At 49.9% G+C, this 25728-nt stretch overlaps 1 protein-coding gene across 1 annotated transcript; it reads left to right on the top strand.

The window, feature by feature from the left end:
* Positions 1 to 255: 255 nt before the first annotated feature.
* Positions 256 to 25422, top strand: SNTA1 (syntrophin alpha 1). Its single transcript, XM_046679693.1, has 8 exons — positions 256 to 681; positions 4213 to 4398; positions 17660 to 17864; positions 20672 to 20879; positions 21028 to 21158; positions 23172 to 23368; positions 24538 to 24725; positions 24810 to 25422. The coding sequence occupies exons 1-8, from the start codon at positions 372 to 374 to the stop codon at positions 24900 to 24902; spliced, it is 1518 nt and encodes a 505-aa protein (XP_046535649.1). The 5' UTR covers positions 256 to 371; the 3' UTR covers positions 24903 to 25422.
* Positions 25423 to 25728: the final 306 nt, after the last annotated feature.

Raw genomic sequence — 25728 nt, 5'->3', positions numbered from 1 at the left:
CCGCCCCCGACACGAAGCCCCGCCCCCCTTGTGGCCCCAGCGCCCTTTCCGCACCTCACCTGCTCCTCTCTTTGCTTCGTGGCCCCGCCCCGACGCCTTATGATCCCACCCCCCGAATGGTCTCACACAGCATCCTTCCATTCCTGGGCCCCGCCCCAGCCTCCCGCGAGCCTGCCGGCGGCCACGCCCCTCGCGGTTAGCCACACCCCCATGTAGCCCCGCCCCTCGAGGCTCCACCCCCGGCGGCCCGGGGTAGGGTGGCGGCTGGCCCAGTCGGGCCCCCGCTGCCCTCTGCCCTGGGCACTCGGGCCGAGCGGGCCGGGCACGGCGGGGCAGGGCGAGCGCGGCGGCCCGGGGGCTCGGAGGCGAAGATGGCGTCAGGCAGGCGCGCCCCCCGCACCGGGCTGCTGGAACTGCGCGCCGGGGCGGGCTCGGGGGCCGGCGGCGAGCGGTGGCAGCGGGTGCTGCTCAGTTTGGCGGAGGACACGCTGACCGTGAGCCCCGCCGACGGCGAGCCCGACCCGGAGCTCGGCGCCCCGCGGGAGCCGGAGCCCGGGCAGCTCAACGGCGCCGCCGAGCCGGGCGCGGCGCCCCCGCAGCTGCCCGAGGCGCTGCTGCTCCAGCGGCGCCGCGTGACGGTGCGCAAGGCCGACGCCGGCGGGCTGGGCATCAGCATCAAAGGTGGGCGCGGGGGCACCGAGGGCACGGGGTCCTGGCGTCTGTGGGGCCGCCGAGGGCAGAGGGGTTGCGGGGGCTGGCAGCATACCGAGGACGTGGAGTTGGAGGACTTCTGTCTGGGGTAAGGGGGCCTGAGCGGACAGATGGACCCGAGGGCATGGGGAGCACCAAGGTCGGAGGGCATTTGGGAGGGTCAGAGGTCTCAGTTGGAAGGCACAGGTGTGGAGGGGTTTGGGGGCGCACCAAGGACACGTGGGTGGGGAGTTCTGTGTGGAAGCATAGAGATCTCAGGGGATTGCCTCTCAGGGGTTGCGTGGGCATCAAGGACAAGAGGGGCCCCAGGAAAGCAAAGGATGGAGAAAGAGGATTGAGGCCTGAGAGGCTGCTAGGGCAGGGAGGGCAAGTCCGTGAGGCATAATCAAGATTGGGGGCGAAGGGGAAGGCCTGAAGTCAGGAGCACAGCAGGGGCGCGGAGAAGGGATAGGGAATCAGGGAGATAGGTGAAAGCACAGGCTAGTCTCACAGACAGGGGGCCAGGAGAGGGTCCCGACAGCTGGGTTTGAGTTTCCTTTTTTTTTTTTTTTTTTGAGGAAGATTAGCCCTCAGCTAACTACTGCCAATCCTCCTCTTTTTGCTGAGGAAGCCTGGCCCTGAGCTAACATCCGTGCCCATCTTCCCCTACTTTATATGTGGGATGCCTACCACAGCATGGCTGCCAAGCAGTGCCACGTCTGCACCCGGGATCCGGACCAGCGAACCCCGGGCCGCTGAGAAGCGGAACGTGCGAACTTAAGTGCTGCGCCACCGCGCCGGCCCCTGAGTTTCCTGATCTGACCATCTCTATCTTGCATGGGGCTTTTTTTTTTTTGAGGAAGATTAGCCCTGAGCTAACGTTTGTGCCCATCTTCCTCCACTTTACATGTGGGACACCTGCTACAGCATGGCCTGACAAGTGGTGTGTAGGTCCACACCTGGGATTCCAACCAGTGAACCCCAGGCCTCCGAAATGGAATGTGCAAACTTAACCGCTGTGCCACTGGGCTGGCCCCATACAGGTTTGAGAGGGGAGGACATAAAGTCACTACTCTTCTTGAGAGCTCCCAGCGCCCAAGACTGACAGCTTTCTTTAGGGTGCAACCAGACTGTGTTTGAGTCCAGGATCAGCTGTGTGAACTTGGACAAGTTGCTTCCCATCTCTGAACCTCAATTTCCTCAACCATATAATGAGGATAATGATAGAGTTGTGATGTTTCTGTGAAAACAGGACTCTAAAGTACTCACTCTGTTGCACATAGTAGGGCCTAGTTAATTATTGCTGTTAGATGAGAAAAAAAATGGAGGTCAGGAGAGACTCCCAAAGCAACTAACCATAGTGCTTAAAATCCCTGCACACCCCCAGCTATTGGATTCGCGGTTCCTACCTATCTGCTTCTCAGGGGCCCAGCTCCTAGCAGAGTACTGTCTGCCCTGGGAAAGCTCTCAGCTCTTGGATCACCTGGATGTGCAGTTCCCCCTCCCAGAGTAGTGACTCTGTTCACTGCTGGTGCCTCCAGACCCTTTGGCTTGGGTGAGGAGTTGGCGATAGTGGTCATTCAGCCAGCACTGTGTGCTGACTGCTGTGCCCCGCATTCTAGGCTCGTGATCCACTTCATCCCGGCAACAAGGGGTGGAAGGTAGGGAGCATACTTCCCATTTTGTAGTTGAAGAAACTGAGACTCAGAAAGTAAAATGATTTTAACCAGGATCATGAGTCATCGAATGGCAGAACTGAGATTTGAACCTCAATTATCAGGACGCTAGAGAGTGCCCAGGGGAGTTGGTTCTTCCCTGTGGAAGCCAACCAAAGCATCGAAAAGGGTGAAATAGGGAAGCCAGGGAGTGAGCACCAGTCTTGCCTCCAAACTCCAGCATGTGATAGGACAAAAGATCAATCCAGAAACTGTACACTCAGTATGTCAAAGTAGGAAAGCACTTAGAGTTCATAGAGTTCCATTGTGCAAATGGACAAACTGAGACTTGGAGAGGAGAAGGGACTTTCCAAGGTCACATAAATTTACTTCCCAGCTCTGTATTCCCAGGTCGGGGGAGGGGGTGAAGATTCTTTTAGGAGGCGTCAGGGGAAGTACCAGCTCCATTCAGTCCTTCATGGTTGGAGACTGGGCTCCTGTTACCATGGTGACCTCCCCTCTAGGGTCCAGCCCACCCCAAGGCAGCCAGGAATGATCATAGCTTCAAACTGAACTGAAGTCCCTAGTTTCAGGGGGAGGAGGACAGATATAAATAGAAACCCCTTCCTTTCCTAGGCCTCAAGCTTGTGCAGTGCAACGAGCAAATCGTTGGGCCTGTGTGGAGGTCAGGAGAGGCATTCCAGTACCACTCTGCTACCAGTTTGTTGTGTGATCTTGGAATAATGACCTCTCCTCTCGGGCCTCTAGTTCCTCATCTTCAGTATTCTGGGGATGGACCAGTAGTGAGATATCTGAGGATTTGACTTGCAGTCTGCCATAGGGTTAAGAGTGTTAGTTCCGGAGCCAGGAGACCTGGGTTCAAATACCGCCTTTGCCACTACCTAACTGGAGGACCTTGGGCAGGGGGCTTCTCTCCACACTTCAGTGCTCCTGGTAGGAAACTAGCATGCCTGTGTAATTGGTGGTTGTGAAGATGCAATGAGACAACGCTGCAAGCATTTAGCACACTGCTTGGCACTTGGTACATGGAACTAATGTTTCTTTTTCTTTTTTTAAAAGATTTTATTTTTCCTTTTTCTCCCAAAGCCCCCCGGTACATAGTTGTGTATTTTTAGTTGTGGGCCCTTCTAGTTGTGGCATGTGGGATGCCGCCTCAGCATGGCTTGATGAGCGGTGCCATGTCCATGCCCAGGATCTGAACCGGTGAAACCCTGGGCCACCAAAGCTAAGTGCGCGAACTTAACCACTCGGCCACGGGGCCAGCCCCTAATGTTTCTTATTTAAAAGGACATTTAAGAGTTTAGCAGTAAAGCAATTCAGTAAAATGTATTAGCTTTTTTTTGCGTCAGAGATGCAATTGAGATAGGCTTTTGATGTCTCTAGACTTTTAGGCCTTGGTTTCCAGCCTGGATTCTGGATTGTAAAACTTTCTGATGCTAAAGAGATTCTTTGGGCCCGTAGCAATAGCTGAATTCTATCTTAATGCCAGATTAGGGGGTATCATTGGGTTCCCCCATTGTGGAAAATTGCTTAAAATCCAAAATAATTTAAACAAAAGCCATTGAAGTACCTGGTAAGTTACTCAAACACTGGTGAACACCCAAAGCATTTAACCAAAAGATCCAATGCCCAAACTATGACATTGTGAATTCAGAAAATGACTTATAAGTATTGTTAGCGCCCCAAACTTGTAAGACTCTTCTCTGAGATTCTCTTTATCTTCTATCCCCTCTTCCCAGCACTGGGCTGGGCACTGCAGGAGGCCTTTGGAAATAATTTTGCCTTGACGTGACTCCCAAGCCACTTCATTTCACTGGAGTTTCTTCCTCTTGGTGTGCCTTTGCAGGAGGCCGGGAGAACAAGATGCCTATTCTCATTTCCAAGATCTTCAAGGGCCTGGCAGCTGACCAGACAGAGGCCCTCTTTGTGGGGGATGCCATCCTGTCCGTGAATGGGGAAGACCTTTCTTCTGCCACCCATGATGAGGCGGTGCAAGCCCTGAAGAAGACAGGCAAAGAAGTGGTGCTGGAGGGTAAGCGCTGGGGACCCCGGGATGTTCAGTTCGTCCCTACCTCTTCCAGGCCTCAAGCAATGGGAGCTAAGAGGAGGGCAGGGTTGAAAACAGAAACAGAACTTGGAGACCTGCCTTGAGACGGTGTGGGGTGGTGGTGGGGAGAGTCAGCACAGAGCCAGACAGACCTGGTTGTCATTTCCTTGCTCCCACTGCCTGGCTCTGTGGCCTTGGACAAGCCACTTCATTTCCCTGAGCCTTAGTTTCCTCATCTGTAAAACTGAGATGTGACATCTGCCTTGCTGGGTTGTGTGAACAGGACAAAATGTCCATGGTAGGATCCGCCATCCAGTGAGTGACTTGGAAAGAGGGACAGGGACTGGAGAAGGGGTGGCTAAGATTCTTTCCTGAGGAACCAGGAGAGCTCTCAACTCCAGATTCTTCTAGTACTCAGGGGCCCTAAAACCCTGAGACCCACCCTCCCTTGGGAGAGTATTTGGCCTTTATGTAGAAGGACATCAAATACTTCTAGCAAGGATCAGAGAGGAGTCTTTTTAGGGGGCAACCTTGGTGGTTCCCCTCCACTATCCCCTCACCGTATGGTCTTGAATAAGACCTTTGCCTTCTCTGGGCCTCAGTTTCCCCATTGGTCGCTATAGGCTTCTCTCTATGGTTGTCCCATGTCTGCCTTTTGCCGTCTCTCCCAGGTTTCTGCTTTGCTCAGCCCTTCCCTCAAACTCCACTCTGTCAGTTCCGGAAGCTGTGGGGGCCTGAGGAATGTGTCTTTGGCTCATGGCCCAGAACAGGCACAGGGAGGTGGCGGGGGCTGAGGGAGAATGCCATGGCTAGTGAAGCTGCTGAGCTGAGCCCCGATCCTGATAGGTCGCCTTTGTTTGTCCAGATGGGTCTCTAGGAAGCCACAAGGCAAACGGGCTGTGGGTCCCTGGTAATCGTTGGCATTCTTGTGGCCCCAACCTCAGTTGTCTCTCAGTTTTGTTTTATTTTTACATTTTAAGTATATCTATTTCAATGCTACTGGTCCTTTTAAAAATATATAAATACTTAAAAAAAGCCGACTCTGCAGTATTTGCTCCCTAAAAGCTTAAGTATATCAATCATATTTTAACAGCAAAGTTAGATAACAAGATCACACATAAATGACGTGGATATAGGAGCTTTTCCCCCCAGACCCCTCATTACTTTGACATTTATAGCAGTAATACAGTTTGAAACTGTTGAAATTCATCAAAATGTCATATTTTGGTTGGCTTGAAAAGCTCTTTTAGTTTCTACTATTTAAAAGTTTAGTCTATAGATGGTAAGATTTCTACTGTAGACAGATTTCTAGTCCCCGTCATCCTCCCACCTTTAGGTTGAGAATGTCTCAATCTGGGTTCTCAGCATGGATCATTCTGAGAACGTAGCATCTCTGAATGTTGGATGCTTAAAGTATCTCCTGGTTTAGAAGCTGATACCCAAGGCTTCTCTCTAACTCGTTCATCCATTCCTTCCTCACTAAGCCAAGAAACCTTGTAGACAACTGCTATGTACCTGATTTGCAGAACATTGGGTCAGAAGCTAAACCAGACCCAGGCCCTCTCCTTAAGGAGCTCACCATCTGGTGGGGGAGACAAAATATAAACACTGTCTCCTCCACACAAACTATTTAAATGTCAGTTTCTAAAATCCTGTCTGCTCTGTGATGAATCTCTGGCCTTGGGTAAGACCCTTGCCTTCTCTGGGCCTCAGTTTCCATATCAGTTGGGATTAGACTAGATCAGAGATGAGCAATAGCTTTCATTTTGTGTCAGCTTCCGTGGTGGCTACTGGGCGTTCCATATTTGGAAGGATTGGGAGGTCTTGTCTGGACTCAGCAAAAAGGAGCTGGAATTGATTAGCAATGTCTACCTGTGGGTACAGTAGGAAAGACAAGTGACATGTGTACCATCCCAGGACTGAGGGTCTCCAGCGCTTATGCTCTCTGAGACTTCTCATAGGATAAGGGCTTTCCTTGGCAAACCTTGCCCCAGGTGGAGCCTGACGCATCTCTTACCCAGCATAGGATTTGGCACATAGTAGGCACTCTATACGTGTAACTCCCTTCCTGTCCCATCGTATTTATATAGACTTAGTATTATTTCCTCCTTAAATGTTTGGTAGCATTCTCCAGGGAAGCCACTTTTGTAGAAAGGTTTTTAACTGTGTTTTTTTAGTGTCTTTAATAGGGCAATTTAGATTATCTATTTTTGTTGAATGGGCTTTGATGCTTATATCTTTCAAGGAATTTGTCCATTTCATCTAAGTTGTCAAGTTCACCGGCATAAAGTTGTTTATAATCTTCCTGTATTATTCCTCCCTTTTGGATGAGAGCCCTCTTTTTCTTTCTCTTTCTCTTCCCCTCCCTTTGTATTGCTCTGCTCAGTGGATTCGATGGGACTCTCAGTCCCATGGGGGAGAGAGCTGAGCAAACTTACCAGATCACCAGCGTGTCACAGGTTCTGAGATAGGGTCTGTCCAGGGGTTGGAGCAGGCAGTGGTCACTTCTCTCTGGGTGGTCAGGAAAGGCTTCCTGGAGGAGAGGATGCTGGCACTTCATGAACAGTAAGCAGATGTGGGTATGGGGTGGAGGAAGGGCATTCCAGGCAGGGGAGCTGTGTGAGCAAAACCGGAGAGGGGTAAAATGACTTGACGTACCTGGGGAATTGCCTGAGAAGTAATTCAGCTTTTCCTAAGCCTAGGGTGTGAGGAAAGGAGTGGAGAAAGAGGAGCCTATTCAGACTGTCAGATCCTACAGGGCCTTGAATGCCAGGCTAAAGGAATTTAACTTCCCTGGAGGGAAACGGAGAACCATTAAAGGGTTTTCAGCAGAGGTTCACATGGTCAACTCTGGGCTTTAGCAGCATCAGCCTGGTTTGGAGAGAGGCAGAAACAGATGCAGAATGGCGATGAGGAGGCTGGGCCATGTATGGGGGGAGATGGTGGTGGTTTGACCTAAGCAGGCTTGGGTAAGAGGAAGAGTCGAGAGGTTGTGGACTTCTGGTTAGTTTACAGCTTTTTCTTAAATGAAGTCTGTTTTGAGTTGCTCTCCTGGCCCAGAGGCTTGTGGAAGGAGGTAATTCCACCCAAGGGAGCAAGGTGGTGGCAGGCACTGGGGTCAGAATCTTTGAATTGCTGAGAAGCTTGGAGAATGTGAGGGAGCTAGGATGGTGGGATGTGGTTAGTCCTTGAGATCTGGGGGAGTTTGTGGAGCAGCTAAGGGCCTGGCAGCTGCCCTAGTCTGGAGCCAGGCTCCTGGGAGCCTCTCTGGGCCAAGGCTCCCCACTGGAGCCCAGTCACTGGTCCCACTCCTGAGGCCACCTCCCAGGGGCCATGGAAAGGTGGCTTGTCCTTTGGATGTGAACTTGGCAGGGCAGCTGGGCGTCTTTCCTGAGGCCTAGGGCTCAATGGGTACAGAGCCCCCTGGGAATATCCTAGAAGGACAGATGTTACCAGCAAACCCTGGGTGCTAGCCAGAGCCCTACTTCCTTGACCTAAGTCAGGGGCTCAGCTGGGCCTCAGTAACCCCAGCCTGCCTTCTGGACCTTTTTTTCTACTAGGTCCAGGGTTTGCACAAATGTCTTGAGCCTGTTCTCAGCCATAGGGATGTGTTTGTGACCAGAGTCTGGGCCCCAGCTGGCAGCCGGTACGCCTGTTCTGCTGCTTAGAGAGGCTCATTGTGTGCACAGACCTGGAGCCAGGGCCAGCCTGGGCCCTTGGAGACCAGGCCTGGAGAAAAGGGAGGGACAGTCAAATGCCTCCCCTGCCTCCACCCCCAGTGTGGCTGGCAAGACAGAGACAACAGTGAACCTGTGATGCATTAAAAAATAATACTAGAGTCTGGCCCCATGGCTGAGTGGTTAAGTTCACGTGCTCCGCTTCGGCGGCCCAGGGTTTCTCTGGTTCGGATCCTGGGCGCGGACATGGCACCTCTCATCAGGCCCTGTTGAGGCAGCATCCCACATAGCACAACCAGAGGCACTCACAACTAGAATATACAACTATGTACCTGGGAGCTTTGGGGAGAAGAAGAACAAGAGGGAAAAAAAAAGATTGGCAACAGTTGTTAGCTCAGATGCCAATCTTTAAAAAATGCTAAAGGACAGTAAAAATAAAGTCATTTTTAGTACTTTGTACAAAGTATGGAAAGTGCATCCCACATGTACCTTATGTAGGCTTTTAAAATATATAGGCATAGAGTAGCGTGTCTATAAATATGCATGATAAAAGGCAGCACAGAGTCATAGGAATTGCTATAATCCTCACTTTACGGACAAGATCATGAAGATTTGTTGAAAATAAATAACTTTTTCAAGTCATATGACTATTAAGTTGACAGACTCAGAATTCAAACTGAGGCCACTGTGTTGCAAAGGCCACTGTGACCTCAGCCTTGGGTAATATCTACTTTGCATGATTATTTGCAAGATTAAAAAATAACGCATGTAACATGCCAAGGCCAGTGCTCATAGAAGGTACTCAATTATTTATTGTATTTGCTATTTATAAGAATGAGACTATGTGTTTGAAGTGCATAGCGCACTGTCTTACACACGGGAAGCACTCCATAGATGTCAACCTTTATCATCATCACAGCAGCTGCGGCATCATTTTTGTTTTCTGCAGTAAATTCAAAGGTCTTTGAGGGCAGGAACCATGGGTAGTTTGTCTCTGAGCCCCAGGCCTGGCACTGAGCCCAGCACCCGTTAGATCTGGGTGAGCATTTGGGAATGATCACTAGGGTACATCTCTGACCCTTTCTACTTTAGCTTTAACCTTGTCAGTTGAAGTTGACTTTCTTAAATGTTTAAGGTGGAGCTCAAGGCCCAAGCTGGGCTTACCTGACTCCTGAGAGCTTCTGTTATGAATCCTCAGAACTCCAAGGGCAGGCCCCTGCTGGCTTTTCTCCTGGGAGATAGATGCTGCCAGGTGTCTTTACCCAAATTTGGCTGAATGCATCACCAGTGTCAAAAGTGGGATGTTATTAATGGATGCAGCTAATTTGAGGCCGCCCTACTCGGCTTAGCTGAGTGATGCCGTGAGCCTGAGGGACTCCTGTCCTGGGAGGAGTCATGAATCAAGCCCCTTATCTAGTCCTCCCATGGCTACAAAGACCTGTTCTAATCATTGTTCTCAAGGAAGCATTTATTTGGCTACACACACACACGCACACACGCACACAAGGCTTTTGGCCATGTGACTCCCCACAGACAAAATTGGGCTTAATCTAGCCCTGGCCTGTTCCCTGGCTCTTTGATTAAAATGCTTATGGGGCTCTGGAGGCAGGTTCTGGCCTTGATTCACTGTGTGAGCCTGGCTGCTGATGGTGGTGGAGGAAATAATAATGGTGATGATAATACTAGTGATGGTATGTTTGCTGCTTATTGAGCACCCACGATGTGCTAGACACTGTGCTAAGTGCCTTCCATTTGTTATCTCATTGAATCCTCAAAATCACTCCTGTGAATTAGTACATTGTTCATCCCATTGTACTGATGAGAACACTGAAACTCAGAGAGGTGAAGCTATTTGCCCAAGGTCACACAGTGGCGGAGATGGAATTTGTGATCAGATCTGTCAGATGCCAAAACCCACGTTCTTAAAAAATCTATACTGCATTGCAAGTTATGTCACCCCTGTGAGACTCAGTTTATTCAATTTATTCAACTGTTAAATAAGGACATGGATCCATCTCATTGAATTGGTGCAGTTAGGGGAAGGTGTGTTTGTGAGAGTTCAGTTTGGTGCTTGGTATATAGTAGGTGCTCAATAAGTGCTTTTTTCTCCCATTACTAAGATCATAGAACACTTCCTGAGCTGACGAGAGCCTTATCTGAAATCTGGCTAAGATGGAATGTGGTGGTATATTTTTGAAAAATAAACTAGATTTTGAAAAATGTAAAAAGTAATATACACTTATAAAAAAACCCCCAGGAGAGTGCACAGCAATTCTCACATAACCACTTTTGGGGTTGGCCCTGCGGCCGGGTGGTTAAATTTGCGTGTTCCACTTCGGCGGCCTGGGATTTGTCGGTTTGGATCCTGGACGCCGACCTACGCACTGCTCATTAGGCCGTGCTGTGGCAGTGTCCCACATAGAAGGACCAGAATGACCTACAACTAGGATATACACCTATGTATTAGGGCTTTGGAGAAGAAAAATAAAAAAGAAGAAGATTGGCAACAGATGTTACCTCAGGGCCAATCTTCCTCACCAAAAAAAGCATACTTTAAAAAAACGAAATACCTTCAAAGTCTGTGGCACTCTCCTTCAAAACAAAAAAAACAGACAAACATAACTACTGTTGATATTTTCTCATGCTTCCAGAAAGTTTCCATATTTGTTCTTTTCATTTAACAACTTAAGGACATCCTTCCAACTCAGTACACGTAATTCCATCTCTTTCCTTTTAGTGGTTGCATAATATCCCATTATTGAGATTTGTACATTCATTTAAAAAGTATTTACTGAGCCCCTGCTCTGTACCAGGACTTGATGTGGGTTCCGGGGACATAGTCATGAACAAGACGGAGTGGTCTGCCAGTCAGGGAGCTCCATCTTGTATTTAGTAGCCCCTGTTCACAGATGTTCAAGTTGTTCCCAGCCTCTTGCACCATAGACAATGGAGCTGTGACCGCTGCATGCACCTGTGAGCATTAATCTGAAGTGGAGTTCCTGTAAGGGGTATTGTTAGGTCAAAGGGTTCACGTGCCTTTAGGATCTTGGTAGCTGGTGCCCCCCATTCTGCACAAGGGCATAGTAAGGTGAGATTTTTGTCCCTGAGTGTGGCAGCCCAGGCTCCGTTGGTCAGCCCTGCCACAAGGGCCTGCCAGGGCCTGGGAACTATATATAGCCCAGCCTTGCTGGACCAGTGGGACCTTAAAGGTCATCGCTTCCAGGGCCTGTTGGAATCCTATGTCCTCTCCACACCACCCTGGGTGGGCGGGTGGGCAGCCTGGACTTGAATCTTCACAATGCCTTACTCAGAGAGCTGGCGCATCAGTGCCCGGTCTATAGCCAGGAGACTGAGGCTCAGAGAAACCTTGGGATTCTAGATAGCAAGTGACCGGGCTTGCACTGAAATCTTTGCCTGTCACCGCATCCTGTGCCCATCCCCATACTATCATGCTGAGAACAGCAGCAGAAATAATAACCACACTGCTACAGTCATGCATCACTTAATCATGGGGATGCGTTCTGAGAAACGTGTCGTTAGGCGATTTTGTCAGTGAGGGAACTTCATAGAGTGCACTTACACAAACCTAGATGGTATAGCCTACTGTACACCTAGGCCATATGGGACTGATCTTATGGCATGACTGTTGTATATGCGGTCTGTCAGTGACCAAAACGTCCTTAAGCAGTGCATGTCTGTACTTATTGAAGACTTATTCTGTGCTAGACAGGGAAGGGGTTTTACAAATATTGAATCTCAATACTCTGGGAAGTAGATCTATTTTACTCCCATTATGAAGATGAAGAAATAGAGGCTCACAGAGGTCAAGTCACTTGTCTGAGGTCACAGAGCAAGAAAGTTAAACCCAAGCCTGCCTCAATCCAGAGCCCACATTCAACGTTCTCTTTCCAGGCGGAGAAGCCCCAGGCCTGACAATATTTATTCATTTAACAATTTTTCTTTTTTGAGGAAGATTAGCCCTGAGCTAACATCTGCAGCCAATCCTCCTCTTTTTGCTGAGGAAAACTGGCCCTGAGTTCACATCCGTGCCCATCTTCCTCCACTTTATATGTGGGACGCCTCCCACAGCATGGCTTGCCAAGAGGTGCCATGTCCACACCCGGGATCCGAACTGGTGAATCCTGGGCCGCCGAAGCGGAACGTGTGCACTTAACCGCTGCGCCACCAGGCTGGCCCCTAACAAATTTCTTACTTGCCGATTACCTGCATATGTCAGGTACTATTCTAGATACTGAGGATACCCTCGTGAACAAGAAAACAGGTCCCTGCCCTTACAGAACTGACATTTTGGTTGGAGGAGAGAGGCCGTAGAGTAGTAAACAAATGGATACATCATGTAATTTCAGGCAAGGGCAAGTAAGTGACCAACCACTGAACAGACAAGGAACAGCTTGAGCTTAGAGGATGGGCTTCAGCCAAGACTCAGAGCCAGGACATTGAGTCACAAACTTTTTTTGAGCGCTGGGATAAGTCCTGAGTCTACCGTGTTGCGCCAAAACAGATGCATCCGTTTCTCTCTGCAACACATATGTTCCCTCCCAATTGTACTGGGCCAGGAGAATGGTCCTGCCCTGTCTCTGTTCTTTGTGTTTCTAGTGGAATCTATTCCTGGCTCCCTGGGGCCAGGCCCGAGTCCTGGCTTCTCTCCTTAGCAGAGCTGGAAGACCCAGCAGAGCTGGGGCAGCGTGTCCTATGTTTGTGTCTGTCTCAGCTTCCCTGAGGAGGCCCATGTGTCACTGATTTAGCAGGCTTCTGGGCCAGGGGTTTGGCTGGGGAGGGTGTGGACACCAGCTGGGCCTATCTTTGGAGTCTCAGGAATGCTGGCCACAGGGCCATGGTTGTGCCCTCAGCTCTCCAGACCATTGCCTTTGGGCAGCCCCGCCCTGTCTGGTCGGGTGACTCAGGCAGAAATCAGAGTGGGGAGGAGGCCTCAGAGCTGGGCTATTTATGGCCACACTCTGGGGCCCCTAGGACCCCACCCCCACTCTGGGACAAGCTGATTGGTTTGTGAAATCCAGGCCCTGTTTTGGGCACCAGCTGGAGTGCTGTCCATTTATAGCATATTCATGTGGGAAAGGAGGAGGACCCAGTACTGGGATGGCCTGGGTGAGCAGGGGCTCTAGCAGTTTCCTGGCTTCAAAGGTGACAAATGTTCATTTACTGAGCACGTAGCGTTGGAGATTTCTGCTGCATTTTGGGGGTGCAGAGATGAGTCAGATAAGGCCTCTGCCTTCACAGTGCTCCCATTCTGGTGGGGGACACAGACCCCATGTGGGGTCTAGGGAACTGCAGACATGAAGAGTGTGATGGATCCAGACTAGGCATCTGGGAAGGCTGCCTAAAGGAGTGATGTTCAAGCTGAGCCTGGACCTCCTGGGTTGTGGTACCTTCTCCTTCCTGCTGAATGAACCTGTCCTGCCCTGGCATTTATTTCTCCACTCATGGAACACATACTCTGGGTTCAAATCAAGCCCAATTTCTGTCCTCTAGGAGCTCCCATTTTGGTGGGAGAGACAGCCCTAACACACAAAATCACAACAGAGTTCTAAGAAATGTGGGCAGGGGAGGCTGATAGATAAGAAACTCCTATTTCTTGAGTCCCTAACATGTGCCACATGTTTTACATCATCTCATTTAACTCTAACATCTCTCTAAGGTAGACATTGTTATTCCTCTTTTATTGACTAGCAGATTGAGGCCCAGGGAGGTGAATTACCTTGATCATGGTCACACAGCTAAACAGTGCTGGAGCTGGAATTTAAATCCAAGAGTGCCTGTCTCCAAACCATGTACTAAGAGCATTCTATGCAGAGGGAACTGCATTTTCAAAGGTGTGGAAGTTTGGAAGCTCATACAGCTTCTGAGAGCTCTGAGGAGGTCAGTGTAATTGGACTAGAGGATGATGTTAGGGGTGTGGCAGGAAGTGAAGCCAGAGAGGTAGGCAAGACCCAGGTCCTGGAGACCCTTGAAGTTGAGTGAAGGGTACAGGGGAGCCAGAGCAGGACTTTGAGCAGTGGAGGGGCATGGCCAGTCTTAGCAGGGAGATGTAGCAGTTGCACCACAGTGGAGGTGTGTTAGGATGCTTTTGTCTACAAGTAACAAGAACCCAATTCAAAGAGGTTTCAACATTGAAGAAAATGTGTTTTCTTCAAGAATACCTTGAGGCTGTGTGGCTCAAGGGTAGATTAATTTAGGGCCTCACCATCCTCAATTGTGGTCAAACAGTGACGATCATTCCTCTAGGACCAACTCCTCTCTCAGCAACTTCTAAAGGTTAGAGGAGAGGGGAAGGGATTGTACTTTCTCTCCCATCTCATTGGCCAGAATTGTATTATCTGCCCCTTTCTAAACCAATCACAAGCAAGAGGGATGGAATGATCATGATTAGCTTTGTCCAATCAAGACCCTCCGCCTGGGCTGGGGAGAAGCCAAGCCTGTGGCACTCAGGGTTCTGTTAGCAAGGAGAAAGGGAGGAAATGATTTGGCTGTCAGGCAGGCTGTGATTGGTCTGACCTCTATTGCCCCTTGAGACATAATTTGATAGTTAGTCCTGGGGTAAGTCATTGCTGTAATTTTGAGGATGAGTCATTTTAGTTCTGGTTCCCAAACTTCGGGCCTGTGCCTAGTTCTCTCAAAAAAACTGCCTTTGTTTTCAACATAACTTCTTTTCCCACTCTGATAGTGTTTGTCACTCCCTCTCACTTTCACTCTGTTTGCCTTGGATCCTATCTATGCTTCAGGGGCAGTCTCCTGCAACAGAAATAGCTTCTTGTCTGGTTCTTCCAGGGAGCTAGGCCAAGGACTGCTTCCTCATGCCTTCCTGGCCTGTCCACTCACAGGCAGGGCATGCTGCCTGGGCCTTCACTGCAAACACAGATGGCTAGTGAGCCAGATGGCCGTGGGGGCAGGGGTGGCTCCAGGGGAGAGGAAGGGGGCCAAAGGTGCATAGGCACCTTTCAGTAGGGCAGCAGAGGGACAGCCTGGCTGCGGGAAGAGTGCCCAGTGCTTGGGCAAGTCTTTTAACCACCTTGACATACACACTGTTTTCCTAGTAGCTTTTAGAGATGGGGAGACTGGGACATTGTTCATCAGAACTGGGAACAGTCCAGATGCCAGGGCAAATGTGGCAGACACTGTTGGTTGCCTGCCTGTCAACTGTTTCTCCTCCTTCCTTGCTAACAGAAGCCTGCTTTTATTGGGAAGAAATATGCTCAACCCCGGAGGCTGACTTGTGATTGGTCTAACTCATGACTGGTCCCTCTTACTAAGGATTGTGCTAGAAATGGGCATGCAGCCCAGTCAGGCCAATGAGATATGAGGCTTCATGGAAGTGTTTACCTCTCTGATAAGATGGAGGTGTGAGGAGACAGTTTTTCTGCTGTCTCTTCTCTTCCCGCTTTGGGTTTTGTCATGCAAGGAATGATTGGCTTGAGCCGTGGCAGCCATCTTGTGGTCATGTGAGGAAGACCAAGAGAATGGCAGAGAGGCCTACTCTGAATCCAGTGTCCTTGAGCCACTGAACCAATCCCAAAATTGCCTTTCTCTAGACTTCTTGTTAAGTAAAATCATCAATATCTGTATTGCTTATGGCACTGTTATTTGCAGCCAAACTCTTCTAATTGATACAGCAAGAATGACCAGAATGTTTTATTACCTGTTAGCCTTAATTGCTTGATAATGGCTGCTGTAGAACACCATGATTGATTAGTGATATCTACCATGAACAAGGCATAAAGAAGTGGTAGCACAAATGTCAGATGTTTACCATCCCAGTCCTAGGACCACTCAAATACCTTGCACATAATAGGTGCTCAAGAAAACTGACTTGTCTCTGAATCTTTCTACTCCCACCAAGCTCTTCTCAGATCAACCCTGTTATCATGTTGCCTTGCACTTCTAGCTACCATTGTTAGTGAGATCTTCCTTTTCTGGAAAGGCATGGGATCCAGACCCCAATCAAGACTCTGTTGGTTGTAAATATCAGAACTGCTGTTGGGATGGCAGTTCGACTTTCTACAGGACGAATATTAGAAACTGGAATATGAGCAGGTGCCTGCTGACCTTCCCTCTGTCTCTTAACATCTGTCTCCACTAATCTTATCTCTTTACTGAGTAGCTTTTCCCCCTTCTCTGTCCCCGGAGCAGATAGTGGTTTTCCCATATCATTCAAGTTTGTTCAAGTCCCCAGTCTAGGATCTCTCCCAGTCTCAATTTGGGGAGCCTAGTGTGGGTCCAATGTTCACCCCTGGTCCAACTAGCATGGCCAGGAGGGCAGGGTCACATATCAGAACGTGACTTTATAGGTTAGTTGGGCAGGGAAGTAGGTCTAGACTGTTGTTCTAGAACTTTCCTGTCCAATATGGTTGCCATTAGCTCCATATGACTGTATGTGACTATATGAATTTAATTATAAATTAATTAAAATTAAATAAAAATTAAAAATTCAGTCCCTCATTTGTATTAGCCACATTTCAAGTGCTCCATAGCCACATGTGGCTAGTGGCTACTGTACTGGGCAGTGTATATGTAGACATTTATATAATTGCAGAAAGTTCTGTTGGACAACGCTAATCTAGAATGATAATCTAGTCTACTATACTCACTCAGTGATGATTGGTCAGAGCTAAGGGGGCCCCTAGGTACCTATATTGGTTAGGGTTCAAGCTGTGCTGCTGTACTAAGAGATCCATAAAGTACTGTGGCTTAAATATAATAGAAGCTCCTTGCTTTCTTAAGTAACTGTCTAAGTCTGACATGGCATCTCTGAAATGTCAGCATCCATTTATTTCTGTTTTGTTGGTCAGCCTTCCTTAGAGTGTGGCTCATGTCCTCATAGTCAAGATGGTGCCCCACCAGTCTGTGTTCTAGCCAGCTCAACCCTGTCAGGGGAAAAGAGGGAGAAAGGAAGGCTATGCCCCTTTCTTTGATGGGCAGAATTTGGTAGCTGAATCCATCTCTTCTGCTCTCATCCTATTGGCCAGACTTGGTCACTTATAGGTGTAAAGGAGCCTGGAAAATGAAGTCTTAAACTGGGAGACTGTCACTATATTGAAGGACAATTAGTAGCCTCTGCCACAGGGCTGTCTGCTTCAATCCCTCCTTTTTGCAGATGAGAGGACTGAAGAGATAGAGGGAAACAATGGGACAGTGACAGAGCAGTCACATCTCCTGACTCCCATCTCAGTGATCGTTTACTGCTGTGCTGCAGCTGTTGTCCATTCCCTTTAAGCAGCCATCCTGAAGGTCTAAACTCTTCTATTTGCTTGGTTAGAACTTACTCACATGGCCATACCTAGCTGCAAAGGAGGCTGGGAAATGTAGTCTTTCTTCTAGGTGCCCTGTGTCTATAAACCAGGGAAAAAGTGAGAGAACAGATGTTGGTATGTGTTCAGTATTTTCTACCACACTGCCCTGTCAGCGACTTTAGCCTAGAGGAGGATAGTGGTGTTGGACATAAATTAAACTCTTAATGAATTAGTGACAACCGTGATGTGTACTGTATGGGAGCCCATGTCACAGTGGTAACTACTGACCTGTCCCCTGACCAGTCAAGTACATGAAGGAGGTCTCACCATATTTCAAGAATTCTGCCAGTGGGACCTCGGTTGGCTGGGACTCGCCTCCTGCCTCACCCCTTCAGCGGCAACCTTCCTCCCCTGGCCTCCAGCCCCAGGACCTCAGCAATGCCAAACATGTGTCCTTGAAGATGGCATATGTCTCAAGGAGGTGCACCCCCACTGACCCGGAGCCCAGGTAAGCCTGGGGTGGGAGGTAACTCAGACAGACATGCCCTGGTGTTAGGGGGTGCGGCCAAAGGAAAGATACCCTTGTGTTGTAAGTGACAAGTACAACATCTGAACATAGTAGGTGCTTAAGAGGTGCTTTTTGAATGGATGCAAGAGTGAAGTTTTGGGGATGATGGTGTGCTTTGCTTCTCTCTTCTTCCTCTGGGCAGTTCACATCTGAGGAGGAACTTGGTCTGCGGAGGAGCTCTGGATTCCAGTCCTGGTTCTCCCAGAGCTAGTCCCTTTTCCTCACCACCTTTAGGTTCCCCATGGTGATGTAAGGTTGTTGGACTCAGTGATCTTCTCAAGTCTCTTCTAACTCGACTGAGGTTCTGAGATGTCTGACAACATTTGTGTCGATGCCATGGAAGATTACCTTCCCTCACATCTGAGCAGCCCTTAACAGTTCATTGATGATAAGATTGATACCAGCCAACGTTATTGAGTGTTTACCATGCACAATTTTATTTAACTCTCACAGTGACCCTATGAGCAAAGTCCTATTATTTCACTCCCATTTTATAGATGAGGACAGAGAGAGGACGTAACTTGCCCAAGATCACACAACCAGGAAGTGATGGAATTTCCCTCATTCCAGGTAGTCCTCTCTGCTTTAGAAGCTGCAGGTGCCTGAGTGATGGCGGTGGTTGAATGGGGCATATGTTGATCAAGTGAGATGTCAGTATTGGGGGTGGTGTATAAATGGCATGAGCATAAAAGGCTTGTGCTGTGGGTCCTAGTTACAGCTTGGGTTCAGTGCCAGGCAAATGCCCAACATTGGCCTGAGGGCTGATTAATGTCCAGCATCCAAATTTCCTGGCCCTACTTGATGCCCCACTCCCACCCTGCTCCCATGAGGGGAGAACTGGTGATTCACAGGTCACTTACGGGTGCTCCACCAAAGGGGCTTTTTGTGTTGAGTGAAGACAAGGTGGTATTAGTCCTTCCTGAGACCCTTTAGAGAGTCTTCCTGAGGACCTTAGGTTATTTGTGGTTCCCAGCCTGATCTCAGATGTCGCCAAAGCATGGGTATACATGCTTCTATGTATGTGCTCATGTAGATGGCCTGTGAATGCAAGCTTGTGTGTTTATGTGAGCATTTGCATGGGTTTGGGTGTAGATTTGTGCATATGTGTTTGTGTTAATATTTTTATGTGTTTATGCATGTATGTGTGTGCATACATGCGTAACTACATGTGTAACTTGAATATAACTAGGGTTATATTCAAGGTCAAGGAGAGGAGAAATAAACTTGGAATATAACTGGGGAACTTGGGTTCCATATTAGCACAGTATCCCAGTCAAAGGAACATAGTCCAAAGTGTAATGAAAAATATTTCAAACTTTGACTTAGTGTTAGGATTACATTTGGCTGCAAGTATCAGAAACCCCAACAAGCAATGGCTTAAATAAATAAGGGGTTTAGTTTTCCACAGGCTTAAAAAGAAGTCTAAGAGTCAGCTATTTAGGCTGCTGTAGCTGCTCAGGGATGGCCTCACGGAATCAGGCTTCCAGCTGCTTCCTCTGTCATCTTTATTGTAGATTTTCTTCTTCTTGGAGGCAGAATGGTGGCTGCACCATTGGAAGCACTGTGTCCATATTCTAGACAGGAAGAAGGCAAAAGGCGAAGGAACTTTTCTCCTGGTGTTTTGTTCTATTGCTGCATAGCAAACCATCCTAGAAGTTAGTGGCTTAGAAGATAGCAGTTTATTATTTCTCACAATTGTATAATCTGGGCTGGCTCAGCCGGCCAGTTCTTCTGCTCTATGTGGTGTCTGCTGGGTCTGGAAGTCCAAGATGGCTGCTTCACCCACGTGTCTGCTACCTCAGCTGGTATGGTTGGAACAGCTAGGGGCTGAGCATGCTTCTCTCTGTATAGCCTTTCCACATGGCCAGCTGCTTCTTCCTCTCAGGGTAGTTGGTCTCAAGGTAGCTGGATTTCATGGTGGCTTGAGAATGCCAGAATGTCACTTCTGCCACATTTTATTTGTCAAACCAAGTCACAAGGTCAAAGAGAAGAGAAATAAACTTCACACGGCCAGCCCTAGCTGCAAGGGAGGCTGGGAATTCGTGTGTTTTGCTTTCTAGCTCTGCAGTAGAGGAGGGCGATGGTGAAGGTGGTTGGAGCGGGTATTGTGTGAGCCATCTTCCAGTTTCTGCTCCACTTCATCTGTTACAGAAATGCGAAAGGGAAGTGAGTCTTTAATGCCCACAAGACATTTTAAAATGCTCTCCCTGTCACGACTCCTTTTGGTACCTCCCTGCAACCCTTCCCCTACACTTGCCCACGTGGCTTTTTGTCTCCCTCCCTTCTCCCTGCTTCGTTCCTCCAGCTCTTTTTATGTAGACCAACTTGGCCTGTAAAGCCTCTTCAGTTTCTGTGTTTTTGTCCCCCTAATTAGTACATTACTTTGGTTATGTGCCACAAACGAGAACCTGGGAGCTGGCCCATCAAGCCAGTCCTTTTCCTTAGAAACCAGGAGAAATGGGCAAGATCATGAATCCTCACACAGTGGTAATTTTGGTCCCTATCACACATGTCTGAGAGTGTGTGTATACGCTTGTGTGTATGTCATAGTCTCTTATCCCTAGACCCCCTGAGGCCCCAACAGCTATGGCTGGAGCCCCAGCGGTGTGTCGCTCCTGATTCTTTCATGGACATCCCCTGTGGTTTCTTCTGTTTAGCAGTAGATGGGATTTCTTGGACCAGATTTCAGGGGTGGGCAGCTGCAGCCCAGTGGCTAGGTCCTCCCTCCACCCCATTTGTGCCTGCAGGTATCTGGAGATCTGTTCGGCAGATGGCCAAGACACCCTCTTCCTGAGGGCCAAGGATGAGGCTAGTGCGAGATCCTGGGCAGCTGCCATCCAAGCCCAGGTCAACTCTCTGAAGCCCTGGGTCAAGGACGAGCTGCAGGCACTGCTGGCAGCCACTAGCACACCTGGGAACCAGGACATCAAGCAGATCGGCTGGCTGACTGAGCAGGTGCCTGCTGGGCCCGGGACTTATCCTTCCCTCTCATCCGCTCCTTGGAGCTGACCCCCTTCCCATTGCCCCTCACTGTCTCACCCCACTCTGGCCCCCTGACCTCTTCCCTTCGCAGTCCTCCTCACTGATGTCTTGCCCCCTACAGCTGCCCAGTGGGGGCACAGCACCCACCTTGGCCCTGCTGACTGAAAAGGAGCTCCTCCTCTATGGCTGTCTCCCCAAGACCCGTGAGGCCCTGAGCCGGCCAGCCCGTACCGCCCCACTCATCGCCACCAGGTATCCATGGGCAGGCGAGGGTGTGTGTCTCCCCCAGAGCTTGGGGGAAGATGTTCTATGGAGACTTCAGAAGCTGGAGACTCCAGCCCCATTCTGCCCTGAGTTATTCCCCAGCTGACCTGAAACAAATCTCTACCCTGTCTGGGCCTCAGTTTCCTCATCTGTAAAATGGGGGCTTGGAACAGAAGGATGTGAGGTCCTGCCTGTCCTCCTTCATTGACATCTACTCTGCTCAACCTTGTGCTTCACAGTTTGGGGGACAGAGAGCTGACCCCAGCAGTCTGCCTTCAGGGAGCAGTCTGGCTGGGGAGACTGACCCAGGAACAGCCTTTACGATGCAGAATTATAGGAACCACTTAACTTTGCCTGGCTTGGTAGGGGAAGCTTTGGGCAGGAGGTGATATCTGAGCGGGACTTTGACAGATGAGTAGAAGTCTGCTTCTTAAGAAAGGGCAGAAGAACATCTCACACAGAGAGAATGGCATGGTCAGAGGTGCAGAGTCCTGAAGGGCTGTGGCCTGTTCATGGATCTGTGAGTGTGCTGTACCCACGTGTAGAAGCTCTGCAGGAAATGGACAGAAATGAGACAGGGAGTTGGCAGGACCTGATCTTGCAGAGCTTCCATTGCCTGGTTAGGGAACATTAGCTTTATCTTAAGAGTTGTGACAGAGTTGAAGGGTTTTAGCCTGGGAGGGAGGTGACTTGGGTTTAAAAAAGAATTTTTTTAAAAGAAGAAGTGTTTGAAAAGAATCCCTGTGGCTGCCACCTGGAAAATGCCCTGGAGGAGGCAGGAGGGAAGCTGGGAGGCTGCTGCAGTCACGCAGGAGAGACCTGGTGGCTGGGGAGGTGGAGGTGGGTGGAGGCAGCAGATGGAGAAGAAAGGCCGCATTTGCATTGGAAGACACATGGGTGGTAAAATTAACCAGGCTTAGAATTTGCCAGATGGGGAGGGTGAGGGAGGTGTCCCGGATGAATGGAAGAACCGGAGGTTGGAGCTTGTGTCTGGGCAGGCAGTGGGACTAGGGGTGGGAGGAGGCCGCAGCAAGATGCTGAGTTGAGTTCAGTGTGTGGGGTACGGATAGGGAGCTTGGCTAGGAAGCCTGGGGACTATGTGTCTGTAGCTCAGGGCTGGAAAGTAGGGGACTGGATATTAGCAGCGGCTCCAAGGGGGAACTGAGGCTACAAGAGTATGTGTGGAGTGAGGAGTGAGGAGAAAAGAGGGCTAAGGGCCAGAACTCTGACGTCTGCTGCCCAGAGAGGGGCAGTGAGTTGCCCAAGGTTACACAGCAAGTGGGAGTCAAACTGCAGAGTATAGACCCTTATGGCCCATGTCTCCTCACTCTGGGCTGGGCTCTGGCCCATGTGTCAGGAGCCTGCTGGCTACTAAGGATAAGCAGGTCATGGATCGCCTACCTAATCAAGCGACTCATTAATGCAGGCCACAAGGGTTTATCGCACACCTACTGTATGCCAGGCGTTGTTTTTGTTGCTGGGAATATAGTGATGAACAATTTAGACAAAAAATTTGTACCCTAGATGATATTCTAGTGAAAAAGACAACAAAAGCCCAACTGAAACAAAAAATAAGTATAATTTCTGGTACCATGATGAAAAGTCAGACTAGTGACTGGCAGGAGTGCTGTTTTAGATAGGGAGGTCAGGAAAGGCTTCTCAGGGGAGATGATATTTGAGCGGAGACCTGAAGGAAGTGAGAGAGTGAGCAATGCAGATAATCAGGGAAGAGTGTACTTGGCAGAAGGAACAGCATGTGCAAAGGTGCTGAGGCAGGAGTGTGCTTGGTCTGTTTGAAGACACCAGTATGGCTGGAGCCATGGGAGCAAGGGGGAGGGTGGCAGGAGATGGTTTCCTATGACTGAATCAGTGCTTATCTCCCCCCATTAGATGGTGAAGGAGTCACAGAGTCCCTTGCCAGGTTACTCCCCACCTTGCCCCAGAACTATTTCTCTGTTGCCTGAGGCCTCATGCTTAGCCCTCTGCCCCCCCTGCCCCCAGGCTGGTGCATTCAGGCCCCTCCAAGGGCTCAGTGCCCTACGATGCAGAGCTCTCCTTTGCCCTGCGCACGGGCACACGCCACGGTGTGGACACTCACCTGTTCAGCGTGGAGTCACCACAGGAGCTGGCTGCCTGGACCCGCCAGCTGGTGGATGGCTGTCATCGGGCCGCTGAGGGTGTGCAGGAGGTGTCTACAGGTGGGCTGAGTGGATCTGGGAGTGCCTCTCTGGCGTTGGGCCTCTAATCCCCAGGGGCATTCAAGCTTCCTTCTTCAGGATGCTTCAGGAGAGGGATAGAAAGTGGGGTTTGAGGTCTCTGAGGGCCCTCTGTTTTGGATGTGCAGGTGTCCTGGAAGGTAGCCAGGTAGGTAGACTCTCTTTTGTTTTTAAAGATTTTATTTTTTTTCCTTTTTCTCCCCAAAGCCCCCCAGTACATAGTTGTATATTCTTTGCTGTGGGTCCTTCTAGTTGTGGCATGTGGGACGCCACCTCAGCGTGGTTTGATGAGCAGTGCCATGTCCGTGCCCAGGATTTGAATCAATGAAACACTGGGCCGCCTGCAGGAGTGCACAAACTTAACCACTCGGCCACGGGGCCAGCCCCCTCCCTTTTTATTTTTGAGGAAGATTGGCCCTGAGCTGCCACCCGTGCCCATCTTCCTCCATTTTTTTAATATGTGGGATGCCTGCCACAGCATGGCCTGACAAGGTCTGCACCCAGGCTCCGAACCAGTGAACCCTGGGCTGCCAAAGCAGAGCATGCGAACTTTAACTGCTGCGCCACCGGGCCGGCCCTGGGAGACTCTTTTTCTTGGGTTTTCTTGCCCTAGCTTTGTGATTCTGCTGGTGAGAGATGGCACTTGGGGTAGGTTGCCAGAAAAAATTCAAGACACCCACTTAAATTTGAATTTCAGATAACAAAAAATACTTTTTTAGCATAAGTATCTTCAGATTGTCCACTGTTTATCTGAAATTCACGTTTAACTGGGCAATTTTGCAGGTCCCTAAGATCTCCAAAAGCCATGCTTGGTGGGTTTGCTGTTGCCTCTATAGGGAGTGGGCCACCTGTCCATGGCAGAGTTTAAGCTCCCCTTTTCCACTTTTGGTACTACTGGAAGTGGGACTAGAAGTGGGCTGTTGGTTCTTTGTGGGCCCATCTTTCTGCATTTTAGGGTGGGAGTGACTCTATGCAGGCTGGATGTACAGATGGCATAAGAGACAGTGAGCCTCCCATCCCTGGTGGTATTCAAGCCCCACTTTTGGAGCTGCCGGTGGGGGCTGGAGCTGGGGCTTGTGGTCTCCAAGGTGCTGGCTATGCTGGTGCTCATGCCCATGTATCCTCCCTGTGCCCATGTGCCCTCCCTGCAGCCTGCACATGGAATGGCCGTCCCTGTACCCTCTCTGTGCACATCGACAAGGGCTTCACATTGTGGGCGGCTGAGCCAGGTGCAGCCCGAGCTGTGCTGCTTCGACAGCCCTTCGAGAAGCTGCAGATGTCCTCAGATGATGGTGCCAGTCTCCTTTTCCTGGACTTCGGGGGCGCTGAAGGAGAGATTGTGAGTGGAGGGGGCAGGGGGCTGTGCTCACCTGGAGGCCAGGCTGGATGGGGCTCCTGACCCTTCTCTCCATCCACCCCGCAGCAGCTGGACCTGCATTCGTGCCCCAAAACCATGGTCTTCATCATCCACTCCTTCCTCTCAGCCAAAGTCACCCGTCTGGGGCTCTTGGCCTAGAGGTCGCCAGATGCATTAGCCCTGAAGAGGGTGTGTCCACCACATGGCCTGACCTGGCCCTCCGCTGACTGCCTGCTCACCGCTGAGCTGAGGGAAGGGAGAGGAAAAGAACAAGGGTGCAGAGACCCAGCCCCTGAGGGAGGCTGGGATATTCTTGGGAACTGGGACCCAGACTCAGGACACAGTGGATCCTGCCTGTGATGGGGTAGCCTCCCTGTTGCCCCCCCAAACCCCCACCAGTGCCTTTTGCAGAGAAATATTTTGTGTACACAGAGCCATTCCGAGCCTGGGACCTGCCCCTGTGGGGATCTTGACCCCAGCCAACAACTGCCAGTCCTCCTAGAGGCCCCTATGCCACCCTCAGAGGCCCCATCTGAAGCTGGGGTCCTAGGCAAGAGAAAGAGGAGGAGCTTTTCTGTTCTTTTCTCCCCTCAGCTCCCCACCTTGGGGCATCTGGTTTTTCTCTTAATCCTCTCCCTCTCCTCCTCACTCTTGGATAAATAAACAGCCTGTGAGCACATAGGCAGCCTGGCCCAGTGTCTGTGGTTTGTGCCTTGGCCCTTGGGTCCTGTGGTGGCCCCTGTAGTGCCAAGATGGATCAGACCCAGGATGGGGGCCCCTTTCCCTGGAGAAGAGCAGGCCTTTAGCCCCAGGGTCAGAAGAGAGTTTATTGATTATCTTTTGTTGAGTAACAAATTACCCCCAAATTTAGCAGCTTAAAACAACAAACATTTATTATCTTTTAAGTTCTGTGGATTAGGAATTTGAGAGGGGCTAAGCTGGGTTGTTCTCATCTCAAGGTCTTTCATGAGGTTACAACCAAGAT

The sequence above is a fragment of the Equus quagga genome, chromosome 12, assembly GCF_021613505.1.
Source record: "Equus quagga isolate Etosha38 chromosome 12, UCLA_HA_Equagga_1.0, whole genome shotgun sequence".
Lineage (NCBI taxonomy): Eukaryota > Metazoa > Chordata > Mammalia > Perissodactyla > Equidae > Equus > Equus quagga.
Note: the sequence above shows the minus strand (reverse complement) of the source record. Positions and strands in the feature narration are given on the sequence as shown.

Bases quoted from the DNA above. Each gene is read 5' to 3' on its own strand.
- SNTA1 (XM_046679693.1), top strand. From the start codon at position 372: ATGGCGTCAGGCAGGCGCGCCCCCCGCACCGGGCTGCTGGAACTGCGC. The intron at 682-4,212 runs GTGGGCGCGGGG...GTGCCTTTGCAG, and splicing joins GCTGGGCATCAGCATCAAAG to GAGGCCGGGAGAACAAGATG. The intron at 20,880-21,027 runs GTGCCTGCTGGG...TGCCCCCTACAG, and splicing joins TCGGCTGGCTGACTGAGCAG to CTGCCCAGTGGGGGCACAGC.